Here is a 23581-nt window from a genome sequence, read left to right on the forward strand (position 1 = left end):
GTTCAGTCCCTTGCGTACACTTTCTTTTCTCTCCAGCCGCTTTCGGGCGTTGGGGGTGGGGGGATGCTTCCTGTACTCTCCCCGGACTCCGTCCTCTCTCTGGAAGCACAAACAGCTCCCTGCCCTGGGTGACTTTCTCCCCCAGTTCAGCTCTCCGCGCCATGTACCTGCTGAATTCTGTGATTCAGGCTGTGCAGATGGTTGTGTTAATCCTCAGATCAGTTTTCTAGGTGTGCAGGATGGTTCAGTGTTGATCTGGCTGTATTTCAGGGTTGCACAAAAACCTTCCATGCTGTTCCGCCATCTTGGCCCCCTCCAAGGCTACACTGCTTCTTGAGTAACTGATACAAGTATGCTCTTTTCCAACCCAGTCTTCAGCCTTTTCTGCTCATTTGCTGAAAAGATCCCTGTAACAGTTCCTGCCCTCATGGAGATTTCCAAATCCACTCAGCCAAGCCTGTCAATCTTCCCCCTCAGATCCCACACGATAAGCCTTGTGTTCTTTCTGGTTACACCCATATGCCAACACGTGACCCCTGCATAAACCCAGCTGCTGCAATCTGGGCCATTACAGGAACCGACAGGTTCTCAGTTGGGCAGTTTTCTATCGATATAAATATAGGACAACCAGCCTCAATGGGTTGTCCATCTTAACTGTTTTTCAGTGCATATTTCGGTGGCATTAAACTACACCCACACTGTTGTGCAGCCATCTCCACATGTAGCTTCATAACTTTTCATCTTCCCCAGCTACAACCCCATGCCCGTTAAACACCAACTTCCCATTCATCTCCCCCAGCCTCTGGCAGCACCCCCTACTTTTTGTCTCTATGGATTTGACTCCTCTCGGGACCTCACTTAAGTAGAATCACGCAGTGTTTGTCTTTTTGCATCTGACTTATTTCATTCAGCATAATGTCCTTAAGGTTCATCCACGTGGTAATGTGTGTCACAATTTCCTTACACTTTAATGCTGAATTTTATTCCATTGTGTGGCTATACCACAGTTCATTTACTCATTCACCTGTCAACGGATGCCTGGGTTGCTTCTACCCTTTGACTGTTGTGAATAATGCTGCTATAAATGCGGGTGTACAAATAATTCTTCTAGATCCTGGTTTCAATTCTTTTGGATATGTACCCAGAGCTATAATTGTTGGCTCATCTAGCAATTATATTGTTAGTTTTTTAAGGATAGACATCTTATTTATATATTGTCTCTCCACTGTTTCTAAACCCATCCAAAAGTAAGTCCTGTGAAATCAGGCACCGTGCCTCTATGTCTGTGTCCCTGTATCCCCAGCACAGTGCCTGGAACACAGTGGGAACTTAGTGGTTGAATAAATACTCGGTTTCTGAGCCACAATCTCAACTTCTGGGGTAAAGTGTTTGTCCGCCAACTAGCATGCCCGTAGTACAAGGAGGTTTGTATCTCAGAAGACAATGCCAGGGACTTACCCAATTATTTGTAGATTAGATGTGGGTTGTGCAAAGGCTGGACATAACTTCATCATTCCTGCAGGGCTGAAATTGTTCCGCATCAGATTTAGGCTGGTCAGGCGCTGGCTGCAGAGGAGGGCCGAAGCGAGTGCCTCACAGCAGTCTGAAGTCAGTCCACATGCCTCCAACCTGCAGAGCCAACATGCCAAGAAATGCCTCCAAAGATTAGTGACTGATCCTTCAACCCATCTGACTTTCACATCAATGTTTAAAACTGAGTTGTGGGCACTACCTATAGAAGTTTGTGGTTCAGCAGTTCTGGGCAGGAACCTGAACATTTGCTTAGTTTTTTTTTTTAATTTTAATTTTTTATTTTAAGGAGAGAGAGCAGGGGAGAGGGGCAGATGGATGGAGAGGGAGAGGGAGAGGGAGAGAGAGAGAGAGAGAGAATATGAATGTATCTCAAGCAGGCTCCATGGAGCCCAAAGTGGGACTTGATCCCACAACCCTGGGATCATGACCTGAGCCAAAATCAAGAGTCAGATGCTCAACCAACTGAGCCACCCAAGGCACCCCACCCTGCCCCAGTGTTTGCATTTCTAATGAGTTCCCAGGTGATGATGCTGCCATTGCTGCTGGTTCTGGTGGTAAGAATCACTGAGTGACTTAATTATAGTTGTGGAAAGAATGAAAGATAAAGGTTGAGAGCATCTGTCACCAGGAAACAAAACAAGACACGTGGAGAAAGACTTGCTGAGGGACTGACATTTCATGTGAGACTCAAGAGACAAGAAGTAAGCCCAGTGAATGGGGGCAGGAAGCAGCAACAGAGCTTAGGACACTGCACAGCCCTTGTGGAAGGAAGGGGTGGGACACGTCTGAGACATGGAGAGTCGACCAGATGGCCAGAGGGGAGCCAGAGGCAGTGGCGTGAGAGGAGGCTGGACATTTTAGGTCACATCAAGGATTTAGGATTTTATCCTAAGAGCAGTGGAGAGCCAAATGGCATTGTTGGATGTAAATATGGTATGGTGGCCATGTTCTCACATGTTGGAGATGCATATTGATGTATTTAGAGGTACAGTGACAAACCCTGTAACTTGCCAGAGCAAAATATTGATGATTGTTTAAATTGGATGGTGAGCATACAGTTTTTCATGTCCCAATCATTCTAGGTTTGGTGTGTTTGGGAATTTTTTGTGATAGAGTAAAAAGTCTGTGGCATGGAGCTCAAGTAGTTTAGTTAGATGGTGAGGTGGGATTGAATAAGGCTTATTATTGGTTTTGCTTCTGAAATTATATCTAAGCATTTATGAAAACAGAAAATCTCTAGTGGGGTGTCTGTGGAAGGAGACAAGGGCAGGTAATTCTATGATAGCATAAGGCACTTCGTAGATGCTTCTTGGGATTCCCAGTGTGAGCAAAGTTAGCCTCTGATAGAGGTAGGGATTCCTCCTTTACTGTTTAGAAAGAAGGGAATGTGGGTGCAGATATTAACTGCTTTCATGGTAGAGAGTCTAGGGCTTTCCTATGAAGTAGCTTTATGTTGATTTGAAGGGGGTGATGTCATCTCTTAAGCACCGGGAAGAACAAAGCAAATTCAAGCGGAATCAAGAGAGAACACCGTCTTTGTTCAAGCAACTTCAGGCTCAGGTCCCCATTTCTCTTCACCCAGCCCTCAAACAGGTGGCCCCAGGAGCTCACCCAAGCCTCCTCAGAGAAGCCTTCTTGTGTTTTAGTCCCTCGCACAGCTCTACGATGCCATGATCACCCAGGGCGTTGGCGGCAAGATCCAGGCTCTTCAGGTATTTGCTCCTTGAGATCACCTGGGACAGATTCTTGCAGCAGGTGGCAGTGAGATGACACTTAACCAGTCTGCAAGAAGACAGTCCACATAATTTGAGGAGAGAGTGCTTCAAGGGGATGATGCCCAGAAACATCAGTGGGGCGTTTCCTTTACTCTTTCCTAACTGGTAACCTTTCTGTTCATCCCTGATAATGTTTTAGACTGTGAAAAATCCACTAGCTCATGTGCAGAGGGATGATAGTGGCAGGTGGGGAAAGTATGTGATGTGGCTGGAGGTATCTTTGGAAAAAAGAAACAAGCACATCAGATCTTGCTTCCCACTTGGAGATGGGTAAGGATTCTCCCTGGTGGATGAGAAGAAAGAGACAGAAAAAAAAAAACCACAAGAGAGAAGTTGGTAGAGTCCGTGACAAAGGACAGAGCCCTGAGGGAGCGAGAAAAGATGACAGGGGACAGAAGCTACTGAAATGCGAGTTAGGTTTGGGGTCTGAAAGGAGAGGCGTCTTGTGCTTCTGTTCCCAGTAGGAATGATGAAGGTGGGAGTCAAGAGAGCCCCTGCAGTAAGGACCGGCTGACTCATCTGAGTAGAAATGATGGGAACAGCTTCACTGTCTCCTATTTTCATTTTAAAATGAACGATCCCATCTGGGATGAGAGAGTCCTTCTTCATGAGGCATTCACACCAAGAATGAGCAAGAACACAGTTGTTAGGGCTCACACCTGCAGATCAGGTGGGAATGACCAAGTCTTGGATGCCAGCATGGATAAATGATGAGGTGAGGACCAGATAACCCCCCAGCACATAAATGTAATCCCAAAGAGATGTCATCTCCAATTGATTAAGCTTTAGTTTCTACTCCATACAAAAGTAGGGCTTGATATGCCAATTTCATGAAAACAAACATAAGAATTAATGCTTGGGGGGGGGAACTCTGATTTGTGGGCTATGATCTCTATCCAGTTCCTCTCTATTATGTATTATTGGAGAGGAAGAGGTCTTAAAATGGTCTTTTTGGTTCATTAATACTATTTTTGTAATTGAAGAGAAGGTGCTACCAATTACACAAAGATTTGCAAGGTACATATGACTAAAACATTGGCCATAAGCTCAGTGTCTAGCTTTAGGGGATTTTTTTAAAAGGTATCATGCATCCTTAAATGGAATACTTAGTTACCACTATGGTCTGCAGATCCTTGGGGGACAGAATGTGAGACCAAAGGCAAGATTTTGGCTCCTTGGGAGTTCTGGTTTCCCCTGGGAATGATTGGTAGGGGAGCTACATGAGACTTCACATGCAAAATATATAGAGCCCTGTGCCTGCCGCGTGGGCAAGAAAGCCTCCAGTGGTAACTGCTGGGATCCTTTCTTTGTAACACTAAATGCTATTTATGCATCTGGGAGGAATTTGCCAAAGGAGTAACAGTATTTACTGCTTGGTTATGAATTGGGGATTTATTTCCTCTCATTGAGACCTTTTAACTTTCCTGTAGTCTGCTTAAGGATGGAATACTCTTATTAAATAGAAACGTTCCAGTAAAAGGGAGTGAAAAGGTATTGAGAGAGAGAGAGCGAGCCCTTCCGTTTTCACCTTACATACAGAATGAACAGCAGAAGAGTAACTTAGGACAAAAAGAGGTCCTTTGAGAAGTGAACAGGTTTTAGAAACCAAGGGCGACCTAAGCTGCAAAGATCCTGTCTTGGGGTTTCTGTTTGGACTCATCTCTCTGTCCTTCCCACACTCACTGTAATGTACCCCAGAACACATGAGCATCTGGTTGACCCCAGAACTGATTTTTGGTACCAGTCTTCCTGCTCACATCTCTTGACATTCTAGGAACCACAGGCCCCAATATGGTAGCGTTGGCCCCGAACAACCATTGAAACTTACTCCAGGTCCTGGAGGTGACAAGATGGCTCCATCATGACCTCACACAGAAGGTTCATCCCGTCATCTTCCAAGGCGTTCATGCTGAGGCTCAGGTGTGTCAGATGTCTGTTGCCCATAAGTGCAAATGCAAGAAAGCCACAGCCAGCGACATCCAGGTTACATTCTTTTAGTCTGCAGGGAACACACAAGGGAGAGAGGAAGGCGTACTCAGGACTTGGCGTAACCTTGGGGAAGCAACTTCTGTTGGCCCCAGTTTATTCCTGCTTTGGGAGGAGGATATTTATGGGGGTACTTAAGAACCTTTAAGCTTGCTCTGGAAAACAGTATGGAGGTTCCTTGGAAAGTTAAAAATAGGACTACCCAACAACCCAGAAATTGTACCTCTAGGTATTTACCCAAAGGATACAAAAATATAGATTTGAAGGGGCACATACACCCCAATGTTTATAGCAGCTCTATCAACAATAGACAAACTACAGAAAGGGCCCAAATGTCCATTGACTAATGAATGGATAAAGAAGATGTGGTATATACATACAATGGAATATTACTCAGCCACCAAAAGGATGAAATCTTGCCATTTGTAACAACATGGATGGAACAACGTATTATGCTAAGTGAAATAAGTCAGTCAGAGAAAGACAAATTCATATAATCTCACTCATATGTGGAATTTAGGAAACAAAACAGATGAGCATATGGGAAGGGGACAAAAGGGAAATAAACCACAAAAGACTAACGATAGCCAAGAAACTGAGGGTTGATGGAGGGGTATTGGTTGGGGGGATGGGCTAGATGGGTGTGATGGGGATTAAAGAGGGCACTTGTGATGAGCCCTGGGTGTTGTATGTAAGTGATGAATCACTGAATTCTATTGCTGAAAACAAAATTATGCTGCATGTTAAGGGACTAGAATTTAAGTAAAAGCTTGATGCCCAGTATGATGCACGTTCCGGATGCCGTTCAAGATCCCCTGTTTTTAATTTTCCTTCACACTCAATGTGTTAGTTTCCTATTGCTGTTATAACAAATCAGCACAGTCTTAGTGGCTTGAAACACACATTTATGATCATGTGGTTCTGGAGTTCACAGTCTCACTGGAGCAAAACTCAAGGTGTCCGCAGAGCTGTGTGCCTTCTGGAAGCTCGAGGGGATAATCTTTGCTCCTTGCCTTTTCTAACCTCTATAGGCTGCCCGTATTCTTTACTCCCAGTCTCCAGTCAGCAGTTATATCCTCTGGCCTTTATTACCACATCTCTTCTCCTCTTCTCTCTTATAAAATTCCCTTTGAGGGGCGCCTGGGTGGCACAGTCGGTTGAACGTCCGACTTCAGCCAGGTCACAATCTCGCGGTCCGTGAGTTCGAGCCCCGCGTCAGGCTGTGGGCTGATGGCTCGGAAGCCTGGAGCCTGTTTCTGATTCTGTGTCTCCCTCTCTCTCTCTGACCCTCCCCCATTCATGCTCTGTCTCTCTCTGTCCCAAAAATAAATAAAAAAAAAAACGTTGAGAAAAAAAAATTAAAAAATAAAATAAAATAAAATAAAATCCCCTTTGAGGGGCACCTGGGTGGCTTAGTCAGTTGAGCATCTGACTTCAGCTTGGGTCATGATCTCGCGGTTCGTGGGTTCTAGCCCTGCGTCGGGCTCTGTGTTGACAGCTCAGAGCCTAGATCCTGCTTTGGATTCTGTGTCTCCCTCTCTGCCCACCCCCTCCCCTGACACTTGGGCTCTGTCTCTGACTCTCAAAAATAAATAAATGTAAAAAAAATTTTTTGAAAACCTCTTTGATAATATTAGGGCTGCACAGAGAATCCTAGACCATTCCCCATCTCGAGATCCTTAACTTTATGGTACCTGCAAAGTCCCTTTTGCCACGTGAGTTTGTGTATTTACAGGGGTTAGGACACGAACATCTGGGGGGGGAGGGGCACTATTCTGTCTACTATACTCAATATCCCATCACTACTTAGAACTCACTCCAAGAGACATGAACATTAAAGTTATATTCTTTAACAGAATTTATGGCTACAGGTACACCATCAGCCTAGATCAGTTTTTTGCTTTTACAGAGTTATTGGTGAACTGATTGGTCAACGGGGTGAGATGGCGTAAAGCAAAATGACCCCAGCAAGGCAAACTGATGGTGTGGAACAGGTGTAACACAACTCTTTCGTTCTCACTACCACACCAAAGATGGAGGCTAGAAGAGGAATTTGGCAACACGGGGTGGCAGTTTTTAAAGCAGTTACTGAGACATCTTCTTGTAACCCAGCTAGAGTACACAGCATCCCCTGACTGCGTGCGGGTCCCTCCCTGGAGCCGAGGAACGCTGCCTCTGTGGCTCTCAACCCTGTGCCACCATTACCATCGTCTAAACATCTCCCTTATCCAGCTCTCCCTACCAGAATCTAAGCTCTGTAAACCTACAGAACACATGTATCATCTCTGCATCTCTAGCAACTAAGAGAGTTTATGAATGTGGCCGATCGTCATTATTCTTGGATTCTGTGTTTGCAAATTTGCCTGCTCAAAGTTATTTGCTACCCTGAAAATCCCTAAGCACGGTGCTCACGGTCCTCCACGGACACGCATGCACGTGCAGAGAAAGTTTTGAGCTGCCCAAGGCACCCGCTCCCAGCTGAGGCTGAACTCATTTCAAATTCATCATAAACAAGTATCCTTTTCACTCAGTGCCACGTTTTTTCATGTTTTTGTGGCTTTTGTTGTTTAAAATGCAGTGATAATGTCTAGTGCTGAAGTGCTGCCCACTGTGTCCACGCACAAGAAGGCTGTGCTTCTGAGTGGAGAAAATAGCTTCCTCCAGGCATGAGTTATGGCCCTGTTGGCCCTGAGCTCAATGCTAACGAATCAACAATATGCATTAAATAAGGGGTCTTTAAACAGAAACGCACAAAGCAAGGTTAGGCACTAATTGACTGGTAGAGGAAAATGTGACCGGAGGCACCCAGGAACCTAACCCCATGTTTCCCATGGGAGCAACGGTTCCGTGTTTATGGTGACTTTACAGAACGTGACTGTGGTGACAGTAAGGAGATTTGCCTGCCTTTGGGTGAATGATGGTTTCCCACTGAAAGAAAACAGAGGCAGAAATGGAATGTTCCACGGAAGGAGAAATTGGGGTGCGGGACAGGACGCAGCCCTTATAAGTTCCTTTCATCATGACAACAGTGTTCCCCTCTGCTTTGTGTTCGGCAGGTGATACATGCTGTTTGTAATAAGACAGTGCACCCCCCAGGGAAGGGAGTCAGACTCACATCAGCCTCTGTAGCCCACAGTTGGGGGATTTCATGGCTCGACACAACAGATTCATGCCTGCGCTCCCCAGGCTGTTGCTGGACAGGCACAGGTGTGTCAAACTCTGGCCGCTGGTGAGGCCTGAGGCCAGGTCCTGGCAGTCGGCAGCTGTGAGGCCACAGTTCCCCAGTCTGCAAGGAGAGAGCCCCCCAGAAGGGAATGGTGAGGTTGTTCTTCAAGTTCCATCCCTCCCTCCCTGGCAAGGAGGGGAAGGAGAGGTCACCCCCATGGCTGGCATGCCCCTGCCATATAGGGCGACATCACACCGTGTCTGCATTTAACTTGCAAAGCCAACGCCACTTAAATGATGTGGGTGACTAGATCTGCCGTGAGCCCCGACGGGAAGCACACGGGCGATGCCAGCCGCTCTCCGTCCAGTTGTTTTGCTCCTCGCACGCACTGCGGTGGGAGGTGTTGCTGCATTAGTGACCTTCCTGTTTGGAAGCTGACCTTCCTATCCCATTGGTTTCTCAAAGCTTCATAGGCAGGAGTACTTGCAGAGAAGAGTTTAATGGTGCTTCTGGCAGAGGCTCGTGATGAAGTTAGATGAGTTAACCCCTCTAAGGTGCTCAGAGCTGTGCATACAGCAAGCACTTACTCCATATTATTGACAGTGATTTATTTTGATGAAGAAATGCTATGTGGGTTGGATTAGAAGGGGGTCAGGATATATAAGCCTGAAATATGGCACTTTGGCATAAGGATGATCTTGAACTGAGAGCATCTGAGAAAAAGCAGAGACAGGAAGAGCTCTCTGCTCTCCCTCACCTGCCTAAAAACAGGGCACGAATTTCCCTTGTGCATGTGTCCCTCCTCTTCGATTCCAGAAAGAGAAGGACACTTGTCACCAAAGATGGGCATGACATTGAAGTGACTTATATAAACTTTATCTACCATTAGGTCCCCCCGTATACTTCTTAGTCACCTACCCACAATTTATCAGTTCCTAGAAGCTCCATACCCCTTTTATCTAGTCACTCCTCCACTATTTATCATACGTTGTTATAATGATACATAAGCTCAAGTCTGCCCGCTCCTTTGGGTTCCTCACATCTTTTCTGTGAAGCCCCCAGGCACATTAAAAAAGAAGTACCACCAATAAAACTGGTCGGTACTTTCCCCTGTCAATCATCAGTTTAATTTGCAGGCCTCAGACATTGCACCCAAGAGGATAGAGGGAAAGTTTTTCCCCCCCTCCCTTACAGAGCGAGGAAGAGAAGATGTGTTGGCTTCTCATGTGATTCTCTGCCCCCCACCCCCCGCCCCGAATCCCACTCAGGACTTTGGAGGGTAGTTTGTGCCACTTCGTTTTCCTTTTTTGGTACGACTTTAGCCACCAAACTCCCCGTGAAAGAGGGATGTTATTGCCACGGCAGGCTTTTAGAGTGGTGAGGGAAACAACTTTGACCAGATGGCAGGTCTTCGAGGGGCAAATTTCCAAGTAATAGATTAGTCCCTTAGGTATCCAACCAGAGCTCATGTTCTGGCTTTGCCTTTTATTCCCTACGTGACCTTAGACAAGAGATTTCCCTTCTGCTGGATTCTCTTTTCCTTATCAGCAAACGGGATGAAAATAATTCCTCCCTGGAAGTTGTTTGTGGAGATGGCATTAGTGAGAAGAGAACATGCAGCACAGAGGCTGGTCCTCAAAGACACCGTAGGTGGTGGCTCCGGCCACAAGCCTAAGACTCTCCAGGATTCCGGCATGGGTGAACCTTGCCAGTAGGTAACACAGCATTGCTAACTCTAAGCTGAACGCTGTATGTTAGTTCCCCCAGAACTTACTTGTCTTCAACCAACCTCTCCCCATTGGTCCCCAACCAGCAGCCCCTGGCAACCACTGTTCCACTCGCTGGTTCTATGAGCTTGGCCTCTCCCCTAGACTTTCATATTGGTTCAGAGTTTAGTGGCGAAGGCACGGATGTTATTTACTGGGTGTTTTTTTTTTTATCCTCAGTATTGGGGCACTCCCATGAGGTCACAACTACCATTCCAATCCTTGGCTTAGGCATCAGCTAATTCCTTCCCCATCGCTTGGACCGTCTCAGTTAAGAGGAAATAGCCCGGGTGAAAAGAAGTTCAACTCACATCAGCTTCTGCAGTGTGCACTGTGAGGCAATCAGGGCATGACAGAGGGGCTTTATGCCCTGGGCTGTCATCTTATTTCCTACGAGGCTCAGAGATTTTAGGCTGATGGACGTAAGAAGGATTTGGGAGATCACCATGCAACAGGTGGGGGTTAATCCACAGTGATCCAACCTGCAGAAACAGGCAACACGAAACACAGTCTCGTCTCTGCCCGTAAAGCAACCCGTTTCCCTGCATGCCTGCCACGCTGGCCTTTTTAATGATTTTTGGACACTGTTTGCTCCAGACTCAGGGTCTGAGCATTTGCTATTTCTTCTGCTTGCAACATCCCCCCACCCCCACCTCCAACCCCACGTCTTTATGTGGTTCAGTTTTTCCATTCGGGTCTCTTGAATGTCACCTCTTCTGAGTAAGCCAGTCTCCCAACTTTACTTACCCGTGCCTGCCCCACCCCACCCAACCTGGCCGCCCCTCTCTCCAGCATGATTTTATGCAGATCAATGATCGCCAGCCAATGTTTTATATATTTGCACTTAAAAAAAAGTTGAAATACATCTGATACATAACATTGTGTAAGTTTAAGGCATAAACATGCTGATTCGAAACATTTATATACTGCAGAGCATTAGTGAGCACCATTATTTCTTTTTTGGGGGTGGGAATGATTCAGATCTCGTATCTTCGCAGTTTTGATGTTTATAATACAATCTTGCTGTCTATGATTATTACACTGTGCGTTAGGTCTATAGGACCTATTTGTGTACAGGTTTGCGAGTTTGCTCCCTCAGCGTCTCATAAGCATCCCAAGTAGCGGTGTCTTTTGACCAAGTTAATCTAATCCACAAAACACACGCCCAGGATTTACAAAACTGTGGTACCAGCCCCCAAACTGGAAATGAACCGAACGTCCCCAGATAGTTGAATGGTTACCTAACTGTTCTGTACCGTGCTACCAGATAGGAAGTACTCAGCACTAAAAAGGAACCAGCATGGAGGGTGGATCGGGAAGAATTGGCTGATTGAAAACAGTCCAGTCACAGGGCAGTGACGTACTGTACGATTACGGATGGTGTGGTTGGAAAAGGGAACGGGGTTGATGGCACTAGTGGATCTTGGGTACGGCGTGCCTTTACAAATCTGCACGTTTCACAAACTGACACAAAACGACATACACACGTTGGTCACTGTGTCAGCATCCCTGGGTTTGATATCACACTGTTAGTTATGGAAGATACAACAATGAGAGAAATTGCCTCAAGGGTTCCTGTCATCTAATTAATTTTTTTAAAGTTTATTTATTTATTTTGAGGGAGACGGACACAGTGCACAAGCAGGGGAGGGGCAGAGAGAGGGAGACAAAGAATCCCAAGCAGGTTCCGCACTGTCAGCGCAGGGTCTGACTTGGGGCTTGGCCTCAACAATCACAAGATTGTGACCTGAGCTCAAGTTGAGCGCTCAACCAACCGAGTCATCCAGTTGCCCCAAATTGGGTTATCTTTATGAAGCACTGAAAGTTACCTTTTTATTGTGGGGAAATATGCGTCACAAAGTTTGTACAGGTGTGTGGCATTAAGTACATCCATGGTGCTACACAAGCATCCACACCATCCACCTCCAGATCGTGCAGTCTTCCTACTAGTTTTGCAACTTGCTGTGAACAATTATTTAAAAAAAAAAAAAAAAACAGGGGCACCCGGATGGCTGTCAGTTCAGCGAACGACTCTTGGTTTCGGTTCAGGTCATGATCTCAAGATTTTTGAGATCGAGCCCCACGGTGGGCTCTGTGCTAATGGCATGGAGCCTGCTTGGGATATTCTCTCTCTCTCTCTCTCTCTCTCTCTCTCTCTCTCCCCCTCCCTCTCTCTCTCTCCCTCTCCCTGCCCCTCCCCTGCTCACACTGTCTCTCTCAAAATAAATAAACATTAAAAAAAAAAGGCAAAGACAACACTGGCAAAACCAAAATCAAAAAAGCAAAAGCCATCCCCAGCACTTACCTCAAAGACTCCAGCAAACAGTTTGGGTGTCTTAACGCTTTGCACGCCATCATGAGATCTTCTTCCCTCAGGTGGGTGCTTTCCAAGCTCAGGTATTTAATATTACGGTTGGAAATGAGAGTCGTCCAGAGATGACGAAGACCAAGGGTGGTAACCTGTGCACCTTTAAATCTACCGAAGAGAGAAAAGAAAACGATGCATCAGACATAGGGGACAGTTGTAGCTCAATTTCCCCTTGTTCCTCTTCTTGTATTACAACTCTCTTCTCTCTCACTATTTGCGTTATTTTTTTAATGTTTATTTTTGAAGAGACAGAGCGTGAGCAGGGGAGGGGCAGAGAGAGAGGGAGACAGAGAATCGGAAGCAGGCTCCAGGCTCCAAGCTGTCAGCACAGAGCCTGACGTGGGGCTCAAACTCACGGACCACGGGATCATGACCTGAGCCGAAGTCGGACCCTCAACCAACTGAGCCACCCGGGTGCCCCTAATTTTAAAGATTAAAAAAAAAATTTAATCTCTCCACCCCGTGTGGGGCATAAACCCATAACCCTGAGATTAAGAGTCACACACTCCACTGACTGAGCCAGCCAGGTGCCCCTAATTTATTCAATTTTAAAGCAACAAATACTTGAGCGCCTGGGTAGCTCACTTAGTTAGGTGACCGACTTTGGCTCAGGTCATGATCTTGAGGTTTGTGAGTTTGAGCCCTGCATCGGTCTCTGTGCTGACAGCTCAGAGCCTGGAGCCTGCTTCAGATTCTGTGTCTCCCCCTCTGTCTACCCCTCCCCTGCTCATGCTCTGTGTCTCTCCTGTCTCTCAATAATAAATAAGCGTTAAAATTTTTTTTAAAGCAACAAATACTTGAACATCTGTGATGCAGCAGGCACTGGACACAGTATTAAATGATGCTAATATTGCACGTTCTCACGGAGCTTAATCTCGTGGGGGGACACTCAGTGAAGAGCTGAATAAGATAGCTATGCTGAAGAATGAAATTCAGGACAGTCCATTGAGAACAGAGCTACAGGGGCACCTGGCTGACTCAGTAGCCGGGAACACGTGACTCTTGATCTTGGGGTTGTGCATTGAAGGCCCACGCTGAGTGTAGAGGGCACTTAAAAATAAAATCTTAAAAAAAAAAAAAACAGAACTGCAAACAGATATGATCAAGTTCAAGCTGAACAGAGAAGTCCTATGTCGCAAAAAGGAGTCTAAGGTGATAACTGTTTGGTTTTAAAAAAAAAAAGTCATTTGCCAATATATGCATATAGTTGCATGGAAAGTTCAGGAGATGTGAAAGTAGTTAATTAGAGAAATGGGAGAGGTGGCAAAGGATTTACCTAAGACCCTTGTAGTGCCCGAATCTCGTTACCATTTTGATGTATTCCTGCTGAATTACAGATACTGTGACGACAGGAACTCTAGGACATCACGGGCAAGAGCGGAGAGCAGGGACTGCTTAGCGGGAAGGGGTGTCCAGGGAAAACGCTACGATAAAGCTGGAAGAGGAGTTTGGCATAGCACGGAGGTGAACAGGGCACTGTCAGTACTCTGGCATCGCCTGCCTCCCTGGCACAGCCCAGCTTAAGGAAACTACTTAGGGAGGAGATAGAGGCAACAAGGGGAAAATGTTTGTGTGGAGAAGTTGACTTGCTCCGGTCTGGGGGTCACCCATGCTTCGCTTGGAGGGAAGAGTCTGGAATAGACTCTGTCCGCAGTAGAACTAGCATTGTCGTCTCGTGCCCCAGGCGCTTGGTGAGCACCCTGGGGTCTACCACAGACCCAGGAACCTACGAGCTGTTCAAATATTTGTTACCTTATTAACAAACGTAAAAGCGTTAAGAACTGATGGAAAGGCTCTCAGATCTTCCTCTACCCACTTGCCTGAAATGAGCTCCCCTCACCTTTGCCCCTAGTAACCAACTCCTATTCATCCTTCAATACCCAGGCTGAGTGAATCTGCCTGACAGGGTCTCTAGTTACTCCCCCCTTGTGTGCTTCTGGTGACCCGGTTCCTGTAACTTCTGCAGGACTTATCCTCTCTGATTACATTCTTAGATTGGTCTTTTCTCATAGGTGGGAGAGGAGAGCTGTGACACAGCCGCGCCAAGGGGCATGAACCCTTACATCAGATTCTGTATTTTACAGGTTGGCTGCCTCAGCGTGGCACAGAGGGTCTTCATGGCCCCTTCACTCAGGATGCTGCCACTCAGGTCGAGCTGCCGCAGGCTTGGGTGGGTGCTGAGCACGAAGCAGAGGTCTCCCCACCACTCATCAGCAAGGCGCCTCGCTGGCTTCCTACGTTGGAAAAGGAAAGAAACATTTGCTTCCACGGGATGGAGTTTAGTGTGAGCAGGTGTCACAACAGGGTCAGAAGAGACCCGTCCATCACGGTAAGACTCGGATGGCTTCTGAGGGTCTGAGGCCCATTTAGCGTTGTTGCCTTGTGCTTTGCGTGAGTGCTCTCCTACCCACCCTGCTTCCGGAACATTCCGACACCCCAGGGGGGTGTGCGGAGGGGACCTGGAGCCACCAGCTCTATAGTCAGATATACCCTTAGATCCCAACTCCCCCTGGAACGGGAAAAGGTGCGGTTCACAAGGATGTTCCTCAGAAAGTTAGAAGCAGAACTACTCAATGCTCCAGGAGGCCCACTTACACACAGGAATTGAAGGCAGCACCCTGAAGAGGGATTTGGGCTATCTTCACAGCAGCTGAGATACGGAAATGGCCTAAATGTCTGCTGACGGATGAACGGATTAGGAAAATGCAACACACCCACACGCATGCACGCACACCAGGGAATATTACTCAGCTTTAAAAACAGGAAATCCAGGGGCGCCTGGGTGGCTCAGTCGGTTAAGCGTCCGACTTCGGCTCGGGTCATGATCTCACGGTCCGTGAGTTTGAGCCCCGCGTCGGGCTCTGTGCTGACAGCTCAGAGCCTGGAGCCTGTTTCAGATTCTGTGTCTCCCTCTCTCTCTGTTCCTCCCCCGCTTCCACTCTGTCTCTCTCTCTCTCTCTCTCTCTCTCTCTTTCTCAAAAGTAAATAACAAACAATAATAATAAGAAGAAAATGGCACAAGTGAAGGACTCACCCTTGGGGACTCAGGGGCTGTGCCTCAGTGAACTCATCCTTTGAGAGGCTCTCCTGCACATCCATCCGAATTTTCCGCAAATACTGGCAATGCCGGAGGCAGAAGGCGGACACCAGGACATCCATTCTCCGGTTCATTGGAAGCCACACTTCTTGGAAGCTGTTCAATGCCAAGCAAACAAAGTCTTCATCTTGAGTCTCAAAAAGACAGTAGAAGGAGTCCAGGAAGTCCAGAGGGGAGGGGGTGCTGGGCTGCTGACCCAGCAGGGAGATCCAGCCCAGAAGCCCCTGCCTCACCACCAGGGGGACTGGACATCCAAGCAGGACTTCCAGGGCCCCCATCACCTCTTTGCTCATGAGGCCAAACAAGAAACGCTTCATCTGGAGCAAGTGAGCATTGGAGCTGATTTGTTTGAGCTCCATCAAGCTCCTTATGTTCTCCATGAACACAGGGTAGGGATCCCACTCCATTTCCAGTCCTTCTAGAACGTAGTGCAGGGCAGCACAGAACTCCTGGATGCTGGGGTGCAGGAACGTGTAGCACCTTTCGTGGCCATGGTCTCGGAGGAGGACATTCATGTGAAACAGAGCGGAGAGCTCGGACTCCCTGAGTCCGTGAACACTCAGGTCATCTCCGTAAAACACAAACTTCATGTTCCACACTCCCTGCACTGCCATGCGGCACAGGCTTTTCAAGGTGGCTCTCTCTTCCCGGCTGAGACAGCGCTGGGATGGGTCTCGGGGAGTGAGATGATGGAACAGAAAGGTGGTGTACAAGCCCGTGAGGGTCTGGCAGGAAGGAGGAAGGCTCTTTCCCGACGCCTCATGCAGATTCAGAGCCTCGCAGGTGAGCCACCCCAACATGGGGACCTGGCACTCGTTAAACAGTGGGTGGTTGTCCACCACCGAGTTCAAGACTTTCGTCTTCTGATGCTCATTCTTCATGTGCTTAAGGAGCAACTGAACCCTTTTCTCCACGGAGATGCCCCTGACTAACAGGTAACGGGGTGACAGGACCATGGATTTGAGCTTTTCTATGCCCGTGTCTCTGACGGTGATCATCAGGGAGGCCTCAGGGAGCAGGACTTTCTTCAGCAGACTGTGCATCAGAACGGACATGGGTTGCTTGTCTCCCCAGTCTTCACAGAGACCCAAGTCAGCATCTTTGAAGGCAAAGTCCAGGTCATTGAAACCATCAACAACAAACAAAAGCCTTTCTGGTTGGGACATGATCTCCATCACCGGAACCTGTGAGTGTGGCCACTCCCTGCAAATTAGCTCTGCAAAACTGACCTCCCTCATCCACGGCATTTCTCTGGCATGGAGGAAGAAGACATAGGAGAACATTTCCTGGTAGAGTTCACCTCGCGCCCAGTACAGCAGGACCTTTCTGGCCAAAGCTGATTTCCCAATTCCTGATTTCCCGTGCAAAACCACAGTGTGAGGCCGGAAGCCCCTCTGGTCTGGATTAAAAGCATCAAACAGTATTTGCATTTCTGGACAGTCAAAGGCAAAGTTGTCAACACCATGGTGTGCGTCCAGCTTCATAGCAAATTTTGTCATCACGTGACTCTTGTAGTCCCCTGTATTACCTCCACAGCCCAAGTTGGACAGGGGAAGGGAGAAGAAAAAACAGGAAACAAAGTTAGAAGAAAGTCTGGATTTCAGGAAAAAGCAAAACACAAGTCCCCAAATCCCTGGACGTAGAATCAATGGATCCTAAGTTAGAGCATGTATGTGTGCATGGTTCTTTCATTTCTTCCTAGCAATGGGCTGATAACAACCTCCATCCTTCATGCAAAGGTCAATTCCTTAAAGCGTATGAACGTCCTACAAAATACCTCTACTTGTTCCTTTAGCCCCATCTTTTTTTTCAGCACTTAATACCTGACACATTACATTTTTGTTTGCTTCTTGTCTGTCTCCCCTCAGTAGACTCTGTGCAGGGACTTTGTTATTTACTGTTGTACCTTTATTAGAATGATGCCTGACACCCTGTAGACACTCAAGTATTTGTTAAATGAATAATCTATGCCAAACACTACTATGCAGTCTATGAAAGGCAGAGAAGCTTAGGGGAGCTGAGGATGTGTGTGCATCGGCACTGATTTCTGGGCTTGCAGGACAGGCATGGATCTCCAGCAGCTCCGGGCTGCTGTGGAGAAACCCCTCCATGCAATGGGAAAACCTGCTCTGCCACAAAGAGGCAGACATGGCCCTGAAGTCAGACAGATCCTGCTTGAAATTCCAGGCTCTCTTGTATGGTGTCAATTTCTGAGCCTCAGTTTCCCCACCTCTGAGAGGAGATTAACATCCTCTTGAAGTGTTGGAATAAATATTTAAGAGAGAATGTGCCTTCAAAATTTATTGGCACAGGGCCTGGCAAAAAACAATCAGTGGCCACTATTGTCGTTACAAACCATAGTTCTTTCGCAGTATCTGATTATATTTTTATCCTAGCACTTGTCACAAATGGCAGTTATTTTATGCATCTGGTTTTTGCCTAGTCCCTAGCTTGTGATGGAAGTTCCATGAAGGCACTTTATCTGCATACCTCTAGACTCTTCAACAGCCTCTGACGTCTGACAGGTACTCAATAACATGAAAAAAAAAAAAACCAAAAAAACCTCCTCTAAGCTGGGGTCCTTACATTTGCTGGTAATACTATTATATATTTTTTAAAAAGATGACAAGATCCGGGGCGCCTGGGTGGTTCAGTCGGTTAAGCATCCAACTTCGGCTCAGGTCATGATCTTGCGATCTGTGAGTTCGAGCCCCACGTCAGGCTCTGTGCTGACAGCTCAGTGCCTGGAGCCTGTTTCAGATTCTGTGTCTCCCTCTTTCTCTGACCCTCCCCCGTTCATGCTCTGTCTCTGTCTCAAAAATAAATAAACATTAAACAAATATTTTTTAAAAAGATGACAAGATCCTCTCTGTACAAGTGTATAAGGCAATGACTATCTTTACATAAAATATCTACCCAGAAGTTCTAAATCTTAAGCTCCCTTATTCTGTATAGGGAAAGGTATTAAGACACCTATATTAAAACTATAGGAAGCAGGGGTGCCTGGATGGCTCAGTTGGTTAGGTGTCTGACTTCGGCTCAGGTCATGATCTCATGGCTCATGAGTTCGAGCCCCGTATCGGCCTCTATGCTGAAAGTGCAGAGCTTGGTGCCTGCTTTGGATTCTGTGTCTCCCTCTCTCTCTGCCCTTCCTTTGCTCATGCTGTCTCTCCTTCAAAAATAAACAAACATTAAAAAAATAAAAAAAAACTGCAGGAAGCAGACCTTGAGGTCTGAAAAACCTCTATTTGCTGAGCTCAGACTGATGCATTATCCTCAAAGGACAGACTATGCTCCTGGGCTATAGGTTTTCAAAGAGAGAAGGAAGCCCCAAGGAGGTACGTCTGCGTTGAATTTGGGTCGCCCTTGGCCACCTCTTCTCCCATGGACTCAAGTATTGCATCTGTGACCAATAGTTCCAAATCTCCTTCAATGGTGCTGACTTCTTCCCTGAGATCCTAGGCTCATGTGTCAAACTCCCCACCTCAAAGGGTCACAGGGACCTCAAAGTCAGTGCGTCAAAAACTCATGTTTTACCTCCAACAAGAAACTCCTCATAAGTTTCCTATAAGTGGCAATTAGACAAAAGCTTCCATTTGTGGACTTACTTTGGAACAGATGTTTGCCTCAATGCTTTCTCCATAAACCTAATTTTAGCCCCATCTCACTCTTATGGTGGTTTGTTCATCTGCAAAATGGGGATATTAATGCCTCTCTTAAGAGACTGGTGTAGGATGCTATGACATAATCATAAGACATGGAGAATAGCACCTGGCCCATGGCAAGTATTCTAGAGAGGTCGTCAATATTGGCATTTATTACCACTCATCTCAACTGAAAATGGACAACACTGGCAACTGCTGGGTCTTCAAGCATTTGTCTAGTGAAAGATTAAGGCTAACATAGGTTACGTCACAGAGGTGGAATAAAACTCCAGCTTGAAAGTCAAATAAATCACTGATTCCTGGCATCACCATCCATCAGACTGTCTAGTGGAAAGGCAGGAGCTACACCTGACACTTTTTCCCCAGAAATCCCAAACACCAGCTTTTATCAAATACCTCATAAGTCAAATCACTTCTGTCCATCAACACTTCCTTGTACATGCATATTCATAGTGGCTTTATTCACAATAGCTAAGAGGTAGAGACAACCCGAATGTCCATTGTCTGATGAACAGATAAAGAAAAGGTGGTCTATCTACACAACAGGATATTAGTCAGCAGTAGAAATGAGCTAAGTGCTGGTATGCGCTACAACATGAATATAGAAAACATTATGCTAAATGAAAGAGGCCAGTCTGAAAGACCACACTTGTAGGATACCATTTATACATATGGTATACATACATAGAAGTCCAGAATAGGCCAATTCATAGAGGCAGAAAGTATATTAGTGGTTTCATAGGACTTGGAGAAGAAGAGATATAGAGTGATAATGGGTTTGGGGTTTCTTTTGGGAAGAGGAAAATGCTCTGGAATAACATAATGGTGATTATTTGCACAACATCGTGAACATGCAAAGAAACACTGAATCGTACACTTTAAAAGGGTGAGCTTTTTGGTACATTGATTATAGCTCAACAAAAAGTCTCAAGTGGAGTGCCTGGTAGCTCAGTTGGTTGGGCAACTGACTCTTGATTTTGCCTCAGATCATGATGTCAGGCTTTGTGAGGTTGAGCCCCAAATCAGGCTCTGTGCTGGCAGCGAGGAGCCTGCTTGGGATTCTCTCATTCCTTCTCTCTCTGCCCCTCCCGTGATTTCTCTCGCTCACTCTCAAAATAAACTTGAGAAGAGAAGAGAAGAGAAGAGAAGAGAAAAGAAAAGAAAAGAAAAGAAAAGAAAAGAAAAGAAAAGAAAAGAAAAGAAAAAAGCCTCAAGTAATATTCCTCAGAGAAGTCTGCTGTCACTTCCTTGACTGGTCAGTTGCTGTTTCATACAAACATGGCACCTGGGATATCATCGTTTTGTATTTTGTTTGGTTTAGTTAACATATAACTCTATATGGCCATATGTATATATATTTTACCATTATGTTCCTATCAGTTCTTCAAATGGTAGGTATTCACAAAATAAAGGTTGACAGAAGGACTTGGGAAAAGAGGTCACCACCAGCCAAGTACTTCTGAACAAAGTGCTTGATTACTCTTGTCTATATTTAGCGCCTGTCAAACGAGCTTACGCTTCATGCCCAACTCCCCCAGCATCCCAGGTCTTTGGAATGTGTCTTCATACAAAGTAACTGTAGATGATCACAGCGGGCATATGTGATGCCTTTGATGATGATTCATTCTAGGAGCTCTTGGGGGAGGAGACTGATGTACCAGAGACAAATGCAGATGAGCAATGGGAAAGTGGACTCCTCTGCCACCTAAACTCCATTCCAGGATGGCCAAAAAAAAAAAAAAAAAAAAAAAGCAAACCAAAAAAAAACCCCACAGCCAATCAGATTTCTTTACCTTGTTCTTTCATCTCTGCTGCTGTGGCACCATCTTGTTCTATAGCTTGTGAAATTTCTGCAAAAGAGAGAAGGAAGAATAAACTCCCCCATTCTTTTATTTTTAAATATAATTGTCAAATTGGTTTCCATACAACACCCAGTGCTCATCCCAACAGGTGTCCTCCTCAATCCCCATCACCCGCTTTCCCCTCCCTCCCACACACCCTCAGTTTATTCTCAGTTTTTTGTTTTTGTTTTTTTTTAATTTTTTTTTTCAACGTTTATTTATTTTTGGGACAGAGAGAGACAGAGCATGAACGGGCGAGGGGCAGAGAGAGAGGGAGACACAGAATCGGAAACAGGCTCCAGGCTCTGAGCCATCAGCCCAGAGCCTGATGCGGGGCTCGAACTCACGGACCGCGAGATCGTGACCTGGCTCAAGTCGGACGCTTAACCGACTGCGCCACCCAGGCGCCCTTATTCTCAGTTTTTAAGAGTCTCTTATGGTTTGCCTCCTTCCCTCTCTAACTTTTTTTTCCCCCCTTCCCCTCCCCCATGGTCTTCTGTTAAGTTTCTCAATATCCACATATGAGTGAAAAACATATGGTATCTGCATTTCTCTGCCTGGCTTATTTCACTTAGCATATCCTCCAGTTCCATCCACGTTGCTGCAAATGGCCAGATTTCATTCTTTCTCATTGCCAAGTAGTATTTCATTGTATGTGTAAACCACATCTTCTTTATCCATCAGTTGATGGACATTTAGGCTCTTTCCATAGTTTGGCTATTGTTGAAAGAGCTGCTATAAACGTTGGGGTACAAGTGCCCCTCTGCATCAGCACTCCTGTATCCCTTGGGTAAATTCCTAGTAGTGCTATTGCCAGGTCATAGGGTAGATCTATTTTTAATTTTTTGAAGAGCCTCCCCACTGTTTTCCAGAGTGGCTGCACCAGTTTGCATTCCCACCAACAGTGCAAAAGGGTTCCCATTTCTCCACATCCTCTCCAGCATCTATAGTCTCCTGATTTGTTCATTTTGGCCACTCTGACTGGCGTGAGGTGGTATCTCATTGTATAAATTCCCCCATTGTTATGTGAATATCTGAATTAGAGAGGGCACAGACCCACATCTCAGGACCAGTTTGGAACATGGCAGCCACTGGCTCAGCTAGAGATGCTAAGTGTATGTTAAATGAGCACTTGATTCAAAATCAGGAGATAGGAAGTTCTGGTCTCAATTCTGCTTTTAATTCTTTGGAGACCTTTTGGCAAGTCATTAAAATGGTGGATAAAATCTGGTGGATAAGAACCAAGGGTCTGGAGTCAGACATAGGATTTAGATGGGAAGTCTGTCCCTTCCTGCTTGTGAGGTCTTAGTCAACTTGCTGGTCTAACATGCTTCTGTGGGTTCATCTGTAGAGCTAGGATAAGAGCTCCTACGTTGTGGAGTTGCTCTAAATTAAATCAGGTGTTTTGGTAGAGGAATAGCACGGTCTCTGGTGTATAATAGCTACTACTTGCTGAGAATAACCATTATATCTACTTATTAAAAATAGTTTCCTAATGTGGATAAGTACATATTTGACATAGGTGATATGGGAATGACTTATGGTATTTAAGGAATAGTCAAAAGGGTGGTGTTAATCTTGCAAATTATAAAAAAAAAAACCACCATGCAATAAATTATCACAAATGTAACAGAAAACCATTTGAGCATTTTAAAGCAGACGAGTCAAGTTTTCAGATGTAAATTTCTTTTTAAAAAAAAATTTTTTTTTCAACGTTTATTTATTTTTGGGACAGAGAGAGACAGAGCATGAACGGGGGAGGGGCAGAGAGAGAGGGAGACACAGAATCGGAAACAGGCTCCAGGCTCTGAGCCATCAGCCCAGAGCCTGACGCGGGGCTCGAACTCGCAGACCGCGAGATTGTGACCTGGCTGAAGTCGGACGCTTAACCGACTGCGCCACCCAGGCGCCCCTCAGATGTAAATTTCTAAAAGATCACCTTGGTTATTATTGTATGGAAAATGGATTGCATACAACTAGAGTGGAAACGGGTAAGAAATTTGAAGGAAATGATTCTCATATACAGGGTATGGGTAGAAAAACATAGAAATGGATTATACTCTAGATGTGCATCTTATAGGATTTTGATTCATTGGATGAAGGTGGAGAAAGAAAAGAATCAGTCAGTCAGACTAAAAAGCGAGTAGGCTTTTGGAATGAATAAGCAGGTGGATAGCAGTCCCATTTACTGAAATAAAAAAACACGTGAGTTCGAGCCCCACGTCAGGCTCTGGGCTGATGGCTCAGAGCCTGGAGCCTGTTTCCGATTCTGTGTCTCCCTCTCTCTCTGCCCCTCCCCCGTTCATGCTCTGTCTCTCTCTGTCCCAAAAATAAATAAACGTTGAAAAAAAAAATAAAAAACAAAACAAAACAGAGGAGGCAGA

General features: G+C 45.9%; 1 protein-coding gene across 1 annotated transcript in view; it reads right to left on the reverse strand.

The window, feature by feature from the left end:
• NLRP5 (NLR family pyrin domain containing 5) overlaps positions 1 to 23581 on the reverse strand; it is a 42319-nt gene that overhangs the window by 4315 nt on the left and 14423 nt on the right. Inside the window, exons 4-11 of the mRNA XM_043600965.1 lie at positions 15629 to 17284; positions 14658 to 14828; positions 12532 to 12702; positions 10538 to 10708; positions 8410 to 8580; positions 5137 to 5307; positions 3145 to 3315; positions 1459 to 1629 (exon numbers count right to left, since the gene is read on the reverse strand). Of these exons, the coding sequence (XP_043456900.1) occupies positions 1459 to 1629; positions 3145 to 3315; positions 5137 to 5307; positions 8410 to 8580; positions 10538 to 10708; positions 12532 to 12702; positions 14658 to 14828; positions 15629 to 17284 (2853 nt within the window). The remainder of the gene's footprint in view (positions 1 to 1458; positions 1630 to 3144; positions 3316 to 5136; positions 5308 to 8409; positions 8581 to 10537; positions 10709 to 12531; positions 12703 to 14657; positions 14829 to 15628; positions 17285 to 23581) is intronic.

This window comes from Prionailurus bengalensis, chromosome E2 (genome assembly GCF_016509475.1).
Source record: "Prionailurus bengalensis isolate Pbe53 chromosome E2, Fcat_Pben_1.1_paternal_pri, whole genome shotgun sequence".
Taxonomy (NCBI): Eukaryota; Metazoa; Chordata; class Mammalia; order Carnivora; family Felidae; genus Prionailurus; species Prionailurus bengalensis.